The 16,617-nt window shown below is 44.6% G+C and overlaps 1 protein-coding gene across 1 annotated transcript; it reads left to right on the top strand.

Moving 5' to 3' along the window:
* Positions 1 to 9: 9 nt before the first annotated feature.
* On the top strand, positions 10 to 16,332 carry C5H4orf54 (chromosome 5 C4orf54 homolog; the record flags this gene model as incomplete). The annotated part of the gene is given in 5 exon segments (XM_039540472.1): positions 10 to 3,716; positions 3,719 to 4,407; positions 9,435 to 9,548; positions 14,140 to 14,244; positions 16,047 to 16,332. Coding segments are annotated over 2 exon segments (4,377 nt in total), but the record flags the coding sequence as incomplete, so codon positions are not given.
* Positions 16,333 to 16,617: the final 285 nt, after the last annotated feature.

Here is a 16,617-nt window from a genome sequence, read left to right on the forward strand (position 1 = left end):
GCAGCGGCAAGTGGAAATCCAGCATCCTTGGACCGTGACTCTAAACCAAGGGCCAGCCCAGGATCCCCGGGGAGGAAGGGTAATGAGGCGGGGGGATGCAGCGCTGGCTCCAACTCCGGCGGATCTAATGAAAACACTTTGTCTGGACTCCGCAACACGCAGCTTTACCCGAGCGCCTGCCCGGAGTCGTCGTCCTCTTGCCCATCCCCGGTGAACAAAGCAAGCGCGTTCCCCAAAACGGATGACACCGCAACCGAGGGCAAAACCTCCTCCTCTTCCTTTGGGTACGAAAGCGACGATGACGAGGATGCGGACTGCAAAGCAGGAGGGGGGAGCCAGGGGGCTTCCCAGCCCACCGACTGCGGCGGGACCAGCCCTGCCAACGAGGAGGCGCATTACATTACCACGCACGAAATCCAGCTCAGCGAGGTGGACCACGACATGGACTTTGACTTTGGCCTGGCCTCCAGGTGGGACTTTGAAGACAACAATGTGATCTACTCCTTCGTGGATTACGCCTCCTTTGGGAGCGACGAGACCCTCGGGGACACGCAGACGGAGGAGGACAATAGCTGTTATCTCAGCACGACCAGCGATGCCAATAACCAGACGGACAGCATCGATAATACCAGCAGTACGGAGATAGTCAGCATTAACTCTGAAAACGATACCCCCAGCACAGACAAATGCGCCAGCTCGGAAGAAAGCCAGCCCAAGAACCCCGGCCACATGAGTGAGAACCCAGCTGCAGGCCACATTCTCCTATCAATCAAACCGACTTCCCGGGCTATAAATGAGCTTAGCAACCTGCATGAGAAGCAAAACATTATTTACGCTGCCAAGCATGAAGGCGACATGAGCCTCCGTGTCTCCACAGCTCCCGAACGCAAAGCCAGTTTCAAACAAGACGCGATTCATGACCAGGCAAAAAAATTTATCGCTGTCCCCGCGCGTTTGCAAACCCGGTGTGGAGCCATAAGGGCGAAGGAAGTGGGGGGATATTCCAGCGGTGCCTCCAGCGCGGTCAGCGAGCTGGATGATGCGGATAAAGAAGTGCGAAACCTGACGGCCCGAGCTTTCCGGAGCTTGGCTTACCCCTACTTTGACACGCTGAACTTCAGCTCCAGGGAGTCCTCCGCGTCCCTTTCGGATCAGGCGCTGGGGATCAACCGATGGTCCACTTATTTAGACCTGAAGTGCGGCAATCTCGGGCAGAAACCGGAGCAGAACCTGTTCAAGAGCAGCGCCGAACCTACCGGATGGCACAGAAGCGCTGGGGCGAAGACATGCAGTGACCAGTTCTACATTCGCTCCAACAAATCGCAGACGAAAGCCCTAGAGTTCGTGGTCAGCAAGCTCGATGGGGAAATAACCCACGTGGAAACGCCAGCGTGCTTCGAGAAGCGGATCCAGTCGGGCTCCCGGGTTGTAACTTTATTGGAGACGTTGAATTTTAGCAGCAATGTTAATGCTGGTGTCCCCAGACCCGCGAAACGTCCTGGACATGCTGCCGCAGGGACAGGTTGCGCAGATGAGCTTCCGGAAACGCTGCCCAGGGAGCCGGGCCAGGAGGCCAGCAAACAAACCGGGCTGGCCGCGGCAGAAGTCCCGGAGGGCACCCCGAATAAATCGAAATTCGCCTCCAGCCTCCTCAAGAATGTCATCTCGAAGAAAATGCAGCGGGAGCACGAGTTCAAAATGGAGAGGGGGGAGATCACAGACACTTCGTACACCGGGCTGGCCGCGTCCTTGCCTGGCAAGGAGCAGGAGGGCTCGGCCAGGGAGAAGCTGAAAGATGGGGGCATGCAGCGGCAGAACTCCAGGTATTCCGAGGGCAGCTCTGACTACACGATTGTGACCGCAGAGGACCCGGGGGACTTTTCTGACAGCAAGTCGCCGACCTCCAAGGCGTCTACCCCTCGCCTAGACCGACCCCTGTCGGAAACGCGCCTGGAGGACGTGTGCGAAATTAAGAAGAGCGCCTCGGAGGCAATCAAAGCGACCTTCCTCCGCAGCCAGAACAGCGCGTTCAGGTCCTGGAAAGAGAAAGAGGCAGAGAAGAAAAAAGAAGAGCGAGCTCCCATCGGGAAACTTCAGTTCTCCTCCGCCAAATGCGACTGGCGGGCCGATCTGGGTGAGATCTCAGCGAGCAAGTCCACTAAAATGTCTCGTCTCTTCGTCCCAAACATTCAGCGCACCCCCACGGGAAGGCAGCCTGGCACGCAGGTGACCAAATACTCCACAGCCACCTATGCGGCTCGGGCTGGCACCCCCCTAAAGCCCAGAGCCCCCGAGATCAAGATCAGCCTGGGCAGCGTGCAGCCAAGCAAGGATCACCCCTTTGACATCGCTAAGCTGCTCACCCCCAAACTAGCCGCGACCGCACCGACCCTTTTCAAGGCAGCGGAGGAGCCCCGAGGCCAGGCGCAGAAGGCATTCAAAGCGGACGGCCTGGACAAAGTGCCGCAATTCCTGGTGCGCGATATAAGAGAAAACAAGCCTAAGGTCCCCGGGCCCATTCACCAGGTAAGAGACGTCAGGAAACTGATCAAGAGCTCGTACGGCCACGACTCGGGCGATACCAACAGCGACAGGAGCAGCGCGCTCTCCGACCAGGGCAGCGCTGAGCAGAAACCGAGGCAGCTGGCCATAGCCGGGGTCCCCAGGGCCCTGTCTCCCATGGTGATCACCTGCCAGGCGGTCAGTAACAGCAGGGAGGACAAGCGGCCGGGCGAGGCGGGGGGCAAGGTGCTGCCTGCCACGGCAGAGGGGACAATCCTGGTGCACAGGACCTCCGGGAGGCTGCCCGTGGCCACCATCGCCCCCAACAAGAGCGACCCCCGCTTGCCCGCCGTGCTGAAGATCGTGTCCAAAGCCTCCGCACCCTGGCGGCAGCAGCCGCCGCCCGCCCCCGCGCCAGCCCCCGCTGAGAAAGGCAAGGGGGCGGACGAGGAGCCGCGGGAGGAGGCCAAGGCGCCGCCCAGCCGCAACGCGCTGGAGAAGCTGACGGCGGCGGTGCGCAGCATGGAGGAGCTGTACAGCTTCAGCAAGCACGAGTGGAAGCGCAAGAGCGACCCGCGGCCCATCACCGACAGCCACGTGCTCTCCCTCATCGCCAGCGAGGAGCGCGGCGGCCGGGCGGCCGCGGGGCCGGCCGAGGCCAGGAGCGCGGCCCCGCCCCCGCCCGCTCCCGAGCGCCAGCCCCGCCCGGGCTCCGGCCCCAAGTCCGACAAGGTCTCGGCCAGGGCGGCCGCGTTCGAGAGCCTGGCGCGGGAACGGCCCCGACCCCTGCCCGGGCCCCGGGGGGAGGCGGGCGCGGCGGACAGAGCCCCCGGCCCGCAGCCGCCACGAAGCAGCGTCTTCACCATCAGCTCCGCGCAGAAGGCGACGGCGGCCGCCCCGGCCAAGCTCCCCGCCGCGGCCTCGCCGCTCCGCAGCCTGAAGGGCCAGGCCGGGCCGGCCCCGCGCTCCCTCAAGCTCCCCCCGGCCGCCGCCGCCGCCGGGAAGGGGCCTGGCGAAGCCGGGAAGGGCGCGGCCGGGCCCGACTGCGGAACTACCTGGCCATGCCGCTCAAGGAGCCGCCGGCCGCGGGAGGAGGCGGTGGCGGCCACCCGGGCCCGCTCTCGGCCTCGGCGGCCGCCGCCGCCCTCCAGCCCTTCAGCGCCGCCAAGAGCCGGGGCCGCCTCAGCCCCAAGCAGCAGCAGCCCGGCCCCGCCGCCCCGCCTGCGGCCGCCCCGGAGCTGCCGCCCGCCGCCATCTACCATCAGCCGCTGCCCATGGCCGCCCTGCACGGCGCGCAGCCCCCGCCGCTGCTCTGCTTCTCGCCGCCCTCGGCCGCCGAGCCCTTCCCGCCGACGCAGCGCAAGGTGCTGCTGGACCTGAGCACCGGCCAGTACTACCTGGTGGACGCGCCTGTGCAGCAGCCCCTCAAGAAGAGGCTCTTTGACCCCGAGACCGGGCAGTACGTGGAGGTGCCCATGCCCCAGCAGCCGGCCGTGGCCCCGATGCCGCTCCCCATCTCCCCGCTGGCGCTCAACCCGGGGCCGTATGGTGCCACCTACATGATCTACCCTGGCTTCCTGCCCACCACCATGCTGCCAGCTAATGCCCTGCAGCCCCAGCTCTCCCTCCCGGGCAGCGACGTCAGCGCCCCCGCCGAGACCAGCAGCCCAGGGGCAGCACTGCGGGGAGGAGGAGAGGCCACTTTTGTGGAAAGTCCTTATTATATCGCCACGGGTAATTCCCAGTCGTCAGCCGCCACTGCCCAGCTCAGGGCTGCAGAGGGGAAGCCGGTCATCAGTATCACATCCCAGCAAATGGGGCCAAGGATAATTGCCCCACCCTCCTTTGATGGTACCACTATGAGGTTCGTGGTGGAGCACAGATGATAAACCAAAGAGGCTGCTGGTGAGTTGGTTTGTGCTCTTAAAAATGCCTGTGATAGGAGCAATTTGATATCACAATTAAGCAGCCCGAGGTATAATAAAATAATACTTAATCTCAGAAGCATTCAAGCTTTTGTAAGAAATTGTGGTAATGTCCCCAAAGATTTTTTTTTTAATGTCACTTGATACAATCTGGTGTACGCACCAAAGTGGGAGAAAATGGTGTTTGTATTAATCTTCCCTGGCAGGGCTGGTTTGTGCTCCCTTCTCCATTTGGGTATTTCTTGAAACACTTGGCTAATTTGAAACTTAAAGATATCTAAAATGTAACCTATTTACGTGACAATGGGCATTTTTTCCCTTCTCTTCTCCCTCTCCCCCCTTGTTTGTTGGTTAGTGTTTTCAGGATTTGGTTTTCTTAGGACCATTAGTTTTTGTAAATTTCTTCTTCAAATGGTTTCTAAAATGTGTCTATAAATAGACACACTCAGTATTATCATCTGGTTACTTGATCTCAGTTTCAAAATGAGGGTCATAGCTTTCTAATGAAAAAAGCCATCCATCTCTTGGTGGCAAGGGAAGCAACAGCTGGGTTTGAAAGGCCTTCACTCCTTAATTTCTCCTTCAGTAAGTTAAGGAGGGTCACACGCAAAGGCGAACTTCCCTCTTCTCACTCCCCAATGCTGTTCCAGTGGGACACAAGTTAGCATTCCTTTTTCTGTGCTCCAGTGAAGGAGTATTGGGTCACCTTCCTGCTTATTTTCAAGATAGGTAGGAAGAAAAAGCAAAGTTAGACCACTCTAGTGCATTTCTCCTGCTCATTGGGGATGGGGGAAGATTGGTCTAAAAGAGAACAACTCCATTTTACTTCCCTTTGTTGGGGAGGTTCTATTGAAGACCATGCCAATTGCATGAAATGGCACTAAAAGGAGCACAGTCAGGGGATAGGAGTGCTCTTAGGCTTTGTTTACACTGAGAATTTCAGCAATTATTGGCCAGCCACCAGCATAGCTGTATCGGTGCAAACCTGTAGTGTAAGCAGACAGTTGCTACTAACTATGATTTGCACAAGTTGAACTTGCCTCCATTTCAAGCATGGCTTCTCTATTCTGAAGAGTTTGCCTCTGTGCGATTACACCAGTGTTTGGCCACAGAAGACTGTAATCAGGGCAAACCTTCAGTGTAGACATGGCTTGAATATTCAGGGAGGTTAGATGTATCACACAAGAGGGAAGATGGGATTGAGAACAGTATTCAACAAATGCGGAAGTCAGGCTGCGGAACAGATTAGCCTTTTAATTGTGGGGATGGGTGGCAACTCTAAAAAGACAATGAACATCATTACCAAAGGCCAGTTTACATTTCATTACAAAACAAATGTAACAGAAAAACGGTTGAGAATCTTTACCAAGAATATGTGTGGCAGTTGTGCACAGTGCCCTTGACAATCTTTTTAATAAATTCCCAAAGTTTTAGGTTTAGCCCTAATTTGCTATCTGCTTTGTTTAGTCCCACATTTGTTTCTAATTTTTTCTTTCCCCTATTTTGTGTTGTCATAAGAACGGCCACACTGGGTCAGACCAAAGGTCCATCTAGCCCAGTATCCTGTCTTCCGACAGTGGCCAATGCCAGGTGCCCCAGAGGGAATGAACAGAACAGGTAATCATCAAGTGATCCATTCCCTGTCGCTCATTCCCAGCCTCCGGCAAACAGAGGCTAGGGACACAATCCCTGCCTATCCTGGCTAATAGCCATTGATGGTCCATCAATCCTCCATTAATTTATCTAGTTTTTTTGTTGTCTTTTTTGGTGTTTTAATCAATGGAAGTACAAAAAATTACAAGAACTGAATAATTGGTCTCCAGTTGACTAAAACTTTCCTTAGGTTAGGTGCCTTGTGCATCCAGCATTCCTTGCTTTGTAATTGTTTGTAAATCATTTTATTTTGTTCTACGTTTAAATCGAATTGTTTCCGGTGTTAATTATTGGATTCACCAAGAGGTAGCCAAACATCAATTGGGTGGATTCATAATCCATTGTTTAGGTTGACAGTTATCCAATGCTAATCTAGTTAATCCCAGCAGGAATTTTTCCTCTGGGAAAATTGTACACCTCTTTTGCTCTCCCTGGTTTCCCCTCTTTAGAAAAGATCTCAAGTTACTGGTGCAAAGGATTGTGGAGAGTAATTTATTCCTTAGATTACTGTGCAGATATTTTAGTTATTTTAAAACAGACCGTTTATATATGCTATATTAGGGGCACAGTATCATAATTGCGACAAATGTACAAAAGAAAAATACATTTTTCAAATACTTTTTTTTATTACTCTGGGAAGCGAAGTTCACCTTTCTTCTCATGATATTTGTGTCCAATGTTAGTGGGTTATTCTAGCATTTGTTTAGTTATCTAAACAAATCTTTCTGACTGAAAAATATGCTTTGAGCACAGTAGTCCATATACCCCTTGATAGTGATGGGCATATCGCATCCATTTCCCTTTGCATCATCCTGAATATTTATGCCTGTGAGTGCAGCATGAAAGATACATTATCTGACCAAAATATTGGTGGCACAAAATGTATGATACTAAATTTGATGCATAAAATGATTCAACAGTTTACAGCAACTCACTGGACTTCTCTATACTCAAAAGATTGCTGTTAAATTGGCTAGGCCTAAAATTTAATCTACTTGGTTTTTCTTCTAAAGTGGGAAGAAATGTATCTATCCTTAAGGATGTGGAACTGAGGTAAACATCAGACAAGTGATACAGGATATGGTGCTTTTTTCTCAGCCCCTGACTTTAAAACAAAAAACTAACTGAAACAAGTAGTTTTTATTACTTAGTCACATAGCACAAGACAAATTTTAGTTCAAGCTTTGGTCACCAATATTATTTTCAGGGAAAAAATGGTGAGACAACATTGCGACCATAAACAGTTGCCCTGTTCTCTTTTTCTTCTGTATGTTGACCTCATTTTCCACCTCCCTGTTTTTTCTGTGTCTCCTTCTATCTTACTTCCTCTTTGTATCTTTTCCTGCATCTTTATATCTCCTTTCACTTTTGCCTCTTTCCCTTTTCTCATTTTTTTCTGTTCTCTCTCTCTCTCTCACTTTCCTTTCTCTTTGATTTGTCTATTTTGTTTTACTTTTTCTCTTTTTGTTTTTCCTGCCCAACCCAGGACAGTACACACAGTAGTAGTGCACTCAATAGTTCTGCGACTAAAACCCACTAACTAGGAATGTTCATTGCTAATTAATTTCACTCTGCTTCCAATTCCATTTGTAAAGTGTTTTAGTGCAGAACTTTTTTACAGAGCCTAACATGAACTGAAATAAGTGCCGTATCTCATGAGCTAGCCATAGATTTTTCAGGAGTTTAAAACCACATTTTCTTTTTAGCTTCTCTTCTGACTGAGAAATAACATAATTTACTAACCTAAAAGCTTGTATATGAGTGTTCTTGATTCCCTCTCTCCCCTTTTTCCATTCCTTATTTTCCTCTTTCTTCCCGTCTTTCTCTTCATCTTATACTCCATCTCTCCCTCTCTCTGCTAGCGTATCATTTTCCTTCTTCCTCAGATCCTCCATCACTAATTGCATCACTGTGCCAAAGACTGGTCAGTATCAGAAGCCAGTATCTTTTGGGGGTTAATGTGACTTGACTCATTTTGTCTTGTTTCTTTGTATGTTGCTATTGGTTGTGATTGTCTTATGTTAGGGCCTCATCTTGCAAACGTTTGTTCCTGTTGTGGTTCTTTGCTACTGTGAGTAGGTCTATTAACTTCAATATGAGTAGACCAGGTAGAAAGTGCTTGCATGCAGTACTGGGCTCTTAGTCAGCTATCTGGTTAAAGTGCAACCTTGCTGAATATTTTTTAGATTCTAAGTATACAGCATATGTCAGGAAATACGTTGCTTTATCTCTGAGAAATGGCCTGCTCTTTATTCCTCCCCGGAAAAATGAATGACCACTCTTGTGAGCTTGCTGGTAAAATAGTTCTTTCTTGTTAGGATTCCTCTATTTCTATAGCAGCAGTTAATTAAAGCTTCCTGCTTCCCTGGCATCAGTTATGCTGGTGAACATAGAAATAGATTTAAAAATTAATGTTAATTTTCATCTTTTGGAATACATGGTTGGTGGAATGAGGTGGGGAGAGCCTGTTTGCTATATAGAAAAGACCGACATTGGAAGGAGAACCATTTGATTTCAAGTTCCTGTGAGATTATCATGAACAAAAGCCCCTGTCTTGCAATGAACTTGTTATGGGTGGACCCCATGCACCTGCATGAGCTTATGGAGTCCTGCCTGCTTTTATACAGTTCACTGCTGGACGGAACCCTTAGATTTAAAGAAAAGTAAAACTGTTCTGGGGCCACACCGCCCACCTGCCCGGCGTTCCGGGGCTGGTGACACTCGGGTGGCCGGGGGGGGGAGGACACCCACCGACCGGGCCTGGGGCTCCCAGCCACTGCTATCACAGTAACTGTGGGTGGCCCGGGCCCTTTTAAATCACCTGGGCAATTGCACGGCCTGTTTACATTTTATATTTTTGGAGGGTTATAACTTGGTTTTATATCTTTGCTGTGAGTCGAAACCTGGCTTATAACTGCTCAAGCTATAAGTGAGTTGTGTTTTCTCCATCCATGTAAGCACTTTTAATTACCAAATGAAATGGTAACATTTTTAAAAGTCTGACTTTCTTTAACTATGAAACTATTCCATGCACATGATGATGCACTTTGTTAAGTCTAAGTCAACCTACACTTAAAGTTCTGTACTTAAAATTCAGTTGTGCAAGGTCCCTGATCTAGCAAAAGCTGTGAGACCACAATTCAGCAAAGCATCGAATCTTCTAGACACTATTATTTGATATTGGCAACAGATTAAGAAATTGTCAGTAACATTATTGTAATAATGAAGTGAAATGTTATTTATTGTTCTGCAATAATATAGAGTGCTTAAATTAGTAATTAATTTAAGAATTTCTAATGTAAACCTGTACAACATTCTAAGAACTTAATTTCTTTCATTGATGTATTTTTACAGGAACAAGGAAGAAGATTTATCCTCCTTTAATATGAAACGTGGTAACACTAGGCATTCATCCTTAAAAACTGCTTCCACAGTTTTCTCATTTTTTGCTTCATACAAAACAAGTGTGTAAGTTTCTTGTTTTCTCCTCAATACCCCCATTTTTGGTGTCTGTATACATTTAATTATGCAAAGCAGGCTGAATAATTGCATTATTTTCTGTAAAATTGTTCCTTTTTATACTGAAGCCAAGCAGACATTATACATGCCCCTACTCGTATGGCTAAGTGAAAATGTTAACATTGTTCACATACTTCCATTTCTTTTACCTTTACCAAAAAAACCAAACCAACACCTTACTCAGTGGTGTTAGTACTACTCAACTGTTTTTGTAAAAACAAGTGTGAAAATGTGACATGATTTTAAGTTTGGATCAAAATATATCTTCTTACAGGTACTCAGAATTTGTTATGAATATATAATGCAGCCATATAATTTACCAAACAGAGGCCCTAAATCTTCTCCCATTGAAGTCAATGGAAGTCTTGCCATAGACTTCAGTGGAAGCAGGATCAGACCCCGAGTTTATAACATTATAGGTGTGCACTTTGAATAGCAATCATAGTGATATGTAGTCTTCAGGTTATCGTTAGTGTGTATTTTTGGTATGGCTTCAAACATGGTTGTGAAACTATCACAGAACTTGTTTTGATTGCTGTCATTTTTTATTTGCTCTTTTGTACTGTGTTTGACATGACAAGTTGCCTTAATCATGGCAGTTTTTAAATACTAGGCAGCCAGAAATTGAATGTAATCTTTTTAGACCCCAATTTTAAAGGAGAGGATAGCATTTATTTTTCTTTGACTGCAGTCTTTTGTTAAAACTTTGTAACTTTGTTCTAAATTAATTTAATCTCAGTGATCCACATTACGAAGTTCCTTTGTTGTGGTGTTTATTCAGTATTGTGTTCTTTTGTGTCCATTATACAGCAGATTTATCTGAGGCCCAAATTAACAATATATTTGCGTAAGAAATTTCTTTCTGAAGGGGAAAAAAATACAATAGATGGCTAGTCAGAATGGGACAGATATGGGCCTGTTATAACTCTGCTGAAGATGGTGGTGTTATACCGATGATGAATTTGTCTTATTAAAAGAGATCTGTTACCATGATGGTAGGTCTGCCTTACAATTGATTTTAATCAATGACCTGCTCGAGTATTGATTGCTCTCACAAAGTTCCCATTCAAATCAATGGGAGGGCAAGGGATGCAAGACCAGGCCTATAGTATCTAATTTAAAGCTCTCTCAAGGGCACAGCATGCCGTCCATTGATGCCATTTAAAAAATAAAATAAAAAAGGACGTGTATGTATAGATATCCAGATACATGGTTTTCTCTTATCGGTTCCAAAATATGCCCTCATTTTACAGTCTGCCTTTAACTGTAAACAACCTCTAATCTGTACCTGGTCTTGATTTGTATATGAAAGAAAAATAACATTTTGTTTTTTAGTAAAATACTGTGCTGTTCAGAGAATAGGGTAGAAATTTAAACCAGAACACCCAAGAATTGTAGGGGACAATTCTAACTACATACACACTAGTTTCCATTGCTGGTCAATAATAATCTTAGATTCCAAAGCTTGGTACATAGAAGTCATAAATCATAGACTTTAGAAAACGAATGACTGAGGAGCCTCAGAACCAATTTTAAGATCAAATAAACTTTCAGTTATTTAGAACACACACAGGAACTTTACAACAAAACAAAATTACTCTTTTTGTGTTGCTAAATTGTCACCTTTTAAAGGTGATTATCTTTTTTTACTTTTAGAAAACTTTTATATCATGTGCCGTTCTAAAATACTCATGGCTTAAAATACTTAAATGTTTATATAACCTGTTTATCTTGTGTGAAAGATTTGAAGTAGACTTTTGCTTTACCAGTTCGTAAGAACTAAAAATGAGTGTAACTTTAAAACATCAGAAAGACTTGAGACTTCCCAAGTGTAAGAGAAAGCAAACTTTTCTTTGAGGGTATATCTAGATGAATATTTAGTTCATGGCAAGCTGAGAAATCTACCTCGCGCTAGCCTGTTGTTCATGTGGAGACTGTTGCTGCAGGTTCTATAGAGCTCTTTGAGCTACCCTGCTTTGAAATGGGAGTAGGTCAAAGCACCCTAGGGAACTTTCAGTATTTGTATAGACAGGCGCTCAGATGAGATGTGTTTCAGGTTCTTAAGTTGAGTAAAGAAAGATACTTGATTTTGAATACTTATAAATATAACCATCTAAAAGAATGTTGACAAGATGTCAACATTCAAAACGTCAGATCTTGCATTCTTTACTCTGTCCTGAAGTAAAATTCCCATTAATTTCAAAGGGTTTTTCCCAGAGTAAGGAGACATAACCCAGTCTTGCTCCCTTAGCAGTTTAGCCACTGACTTCAGTGGAAATAGGATCAGGCTATAAGTAAGGAGCGTGGGATTTGTCTCTAAATTCATTTAGTCATTTGACATATTTTAATATAAAAGGTTGTTTTCCATATTTAAACGTACTGCAGTTGAATTTGATCAATGGAGGAAACCTGTTCAAAAATACAATATGTTTAATTGTATTGAATACACAACTTTCTTATTTATGACTTTCTGCAGAAGAAAATATCTGGAGCCTTCTGACTATGCAGGCCTGGGAAGGCTGTGGCTTTTGGCTCCGGGAAGCATTGACCTATTCGGAAGAAAGGTCTGCCTTCCACTGAAGCCCTAATAAAATAAAATCTAACTGCTCAGTTGCCAAAAATTGTGGCGCTGATAGACAGCTGGAAAGCTCATGCAAATAAATTTGCCTCCCAGAATGCCTGGTTCTTGCTTCCTTTGTAACTGTCGTCCTCCCCAACCACCTGTGGCCATTCAGCACATTGGAATTATTCCAGCTGTAGGTCAAAGTAGCTCTTCTTCACAGGCTTTGGAGTTTTTTCCTCTGATGACCTACCTATATATAATGTAACCTTAATTATGGTGTGGTGACTGCTCCACTGTAGCACATGTTTAAAGCTTTAAAAATGACTTTGGAGTTCTGAACCTATTTGCCCCATGTCCATTTGTTTAATCGCTGGTCTCTTCATTCTTTTCTGTAGCTCACAGGTTCATTTGTGAAACCAGCCAACAAGAGCTGTGATTCTGCATGGCCCGAGTGCCATACAGTAATGGTTCCTGTACTACAGTCCATGGATCACAAATGGTCTCTACAACAAAATGTATTCAAAATGAAACAATAGGGGACTGGGAGGAGAGATGCTATGAGAAAATCTCTCTCACAAACTGCTCCACAGAATGAAACGTGCATCCCTGCCATACAATAAATCCCTGTCATATATATGGAATACTCCATATATGGAGTATATGGAAATTAGACTCCTGAAAATGCGGTTGGGGATTCCATTGAACTTGCTCAGGGATTCTCCTAGGAGTGATGTCTTGACCTGTCAGCCTAACAATAACTCAAATGCAGAACTTCTCCAGGTTAATTCCCTAGAGAACTCATTCCTTTAAGATGTCTGTGGAATTGATCTCCCTTCTTTGGGAAACTAGCAGTTTGCTGGAGAGAGACTTACGCTCTGTAGTGTAGACACACTCAGTGTCGTTATAGCTATGCTGGCATAGCCCTCTAGTGTAGAAACAGCCTACGCCTACCAAGTTTTTCCATCGGTGTAGGAACATCACTTCCCTGAACGATGTTAGCTAAGTTGACAGAAGCTGCCTTCTGTCCACATAGCTGAGTCTACTCGGGGGGGGTTTGTTGGCACAGCATCGTCTGTCAGAGGTGTGGGTTTTTTCACACCTCTGATTGACATAGCTATGCTGGCATAACTTTTAACTTTCATTCAACTTTGACTTTCATTCAACTGTGTGCTCTAACAATCCACAGTGCTTGAGTTGCCCCAAACACAAGTGTCATGGATAGGCCGCAATAACACTCCAGCGCACAGCACATGGTTTATCATTAAGGTAGGAATAGGGAATCTGAATGATTAGAAATGGATGAGTGCAGGTGTTTGGGAGTTTCAGTTCTCTATATAGTGTTCCCTGAGCATGCTCAGAGAAATCCCCTTGTTTCCTTATATGAAATGATAGTCATTTCATTTCATGGAGATATAGCTAATGCCTACTGAAGTGTTCTGCAGCTATTGAAGAGAGTACATTTCCACAGAAGAAGAAAAATTCAACCTAGGAAGCGTAGAACCCAGGAGGTTGACACAGCTTTTATGGACCAGTAGTCACGTATTCTGCTTTCAGCTAGTTTGAGCCCTAAAATCCCCACTTTAATAATTACCAGTGATATAATAAAGCCAGTACAGGATTAGATGGTTCTGTGCAAATCATTTTGGGCTATTCCTTGCATTCTTTACTCTGGCAAAACTGCCAGTGAAGTCAATGGGAGTTTTCAATGAATAAGAATCTAAAGTTTATATGAAAATTTTGAGACTAATGAAAGTTTTTGAAAAATGACCTTTATCAAAGTAAAAACAAACAAACAAAACTGCTTAAATAATGTTTTGTTTTAATACATTTGTTTATTTTAGAGTTTGTCACATTTAAGGAAAATCTTAGGGTTTAATTTACAGTTTTGTTTCCACTGATGAGGTATAAAAAATGAGCTACAATTGTCTTGAAGTACACATGTGCGATTTTATTTCACCAGAATTTATTTGTTTGCAGGCACAAATTGAAATTATCCTCAGGATGAAATGCACTGCACGTATACAGGTAGTGAGTGATTTAACATATGCTGTTCTCATTTACCTGCATCGTTGTGGAAATCAGGTGAAAGAAATAATGTTTTAACACTTTAAGAACTCTGAAGTGCACAACTAGAATATATAGAATGTAAAGTTCATCCTTGTGTTCCTCAATAATGTTGCCTAGATTTATAAGCTTTACATTTTTATCAGAATTTTGCTTTTCTGTTCAGGTGCCTTTTAAAGAAAATGAATGCATCTTTGCCGTTTTCATGAATGATAATGATAAAAGTCTATATATGTTACAAATAGGATTTCTGTGTTTTATATGAAACAGACAGTACTTCAGACTGCAGGACAGTATAGCTACCAAAGTAGATTGACCATAGTCACACAAATATGTGTATGGTACACACACTATAATACTAGCATCTGCATTTAAAAATATTAGCGACATCATACCTTTTTCTATAACGGTGCTCAGAGAGGAGTTTCACATTACAGTTTACAAGATGTAGGTTTGCACGCACAAACTCTCAGGGTTTACAGTTTTGCCCGGTGTACTTGAAAGAAAAAAAAATGGTGCCCTGTATTTCAAAAACTATTTGTAGCAAATGTTTTTATTAAACTGCCTGTAAAAAATGAAAGCAATAACATGAAGCAGTATCAACAATTATCTGTTTTCTCAGGGGAAATCTCTTCAATAGAATGTTTGACATTAGGATTGAAACAGTGTTTGCTTAATTTTGTCTGTTAATATTAAACAGACTACATGTTTGCATAAAGTGTCAGTTATGCGAGGTGTTGTATGCTTTGGTCCTGATCCAGCAAAGCACTTGAGTATGTCCTTACCTGTAAGCACTTGAGTAGCTCCACTGACTTCAGTGGAACCACTGACATGTTTAAGCATGTGCTTTGGTGCTTTGCCTTGTTGGAGCCAGAACTCTCAGCATCCTGCAAGATGGAGCCCCAGGTCCTTAACATTATGTGTATACAAATAGTACTCCAGGCTTGAGTCTAACATGAAATATGCAGGCATACATTGCTTTAAAGAGTAGTAATATGGTGCTTATGCATGCTTACCCAATGGTGAATTTGTCAAGTTAACGTAGTCATGTGTAACCACATATCTTGGATTAGAATCAAGCCCTCTGTGTCAGGTTCACAAGCGCTAGTATTGTATGTTTCATATTGTGGTCATAGTACCTTAGGGTGAAATTCACCCCTCTGTAGAGAATCAGCACAAAACCCAGGCACTGCTCAAGTTCCACGTAAGCCCGATCCAAAGCTCTGTGAAGTCAACATAAAGAGACCTGTTGATTGCAGTGGATTTTGAACCACATCCTGCTTGAAGGCTTAAATGAGACTCGAGCGGTCCTTGTGTTAATATGCAGCGCAGGGGGGTGAATTTCTCTCTTTTTAGAATTATTGATACATACTCACTTAGGTGAATAATTTTAAAAGTATATTTATGGGTTATGTGTTTATTCCCATCTGCATTCGAAGATGAGTTTACTGTGTAGTAGTGATGGCCAAAGTGTCATTCCTTTTCGTAGAAGTTACCATAAACTAGTGGCTACCTGAGAATTCATACAATACTTTAAAACATGCTTGATGTGGAAGATGATCCTTTTTTTTTTTTTTTTTTTGGTGGGGTGGGAGGACGCATCAGTATTAAGACATTGAACAGCACAAATATGAAGTAAAGACAATGATTGTTAAAGAGAATGTGAGTGGTATGTTTGATTAGAGCATAGTGGGTTACATTGTAAATGGTAAAGGCAGAGTGTTGTGAAGGGTTTGTAATGACAATGTATTATTGCCAGTGGAAAAAGAGAAGATATATAAATGGAGAGAATTTGACTCTTTAAATTGCTTTCAACCTAGACAACATTTTGGCAAGTTCCTAGCTGAAGTCTGAAGTGATCACATTACAGAATGCTGTGAGCTTGGAATTTAAGGACAAAAAATACAGCAAAAAAGCTCTGAGAATTGCACTAACTGTGTGTTGCACAAGGAGAAAATTTAATTAGATGTGAATCATGTGAGAATGGACTGTTTTAAACCATTGAATACCGAAGTTTGTAATTCATTGGCAAACATTTGCATATGTTTTTTTTGAATGTTATGACAAATGAAATGTATTTTTCAGTAAAAGACACATTGCAAACAAGCATAAACTGTTTGACCTTGTTTTTGTGAAATTGAATGCTTTTGTCATGGCATTATTATGGATGTTATTTAACATGTAAAATACCAAATAACAGAAGGAAAGTTTACACTATGTAGCAAGCCCCAAAATGTACACTCACAAATTCAAAAGATTTTTAATTTGTATCTCAAAACGCTGTCACAGAATATAAAAGCTACATAGGAATAAGCAAATTCAGAACATGATTTTCCTGTCTGAACTCCTCAGTGATTTGAATTAGGGTGCAACTTTACAGCATTGGTTCTA

This window comes from Mauremys reevesii, linkage group 5 (genome assembly GCF_016161935.1).
Source record: "Mauremys reevesii isolate NIE-2019 linkage group 5, ASM1616193v1, whole genome shotgun sequence".
NCBI classification, from domain to species: domain Eukaryota; kingdom Metazoa; phylum Chordata; order Testudines; family Geoemydidae; genus Mauremys; species Mauremys reevesii.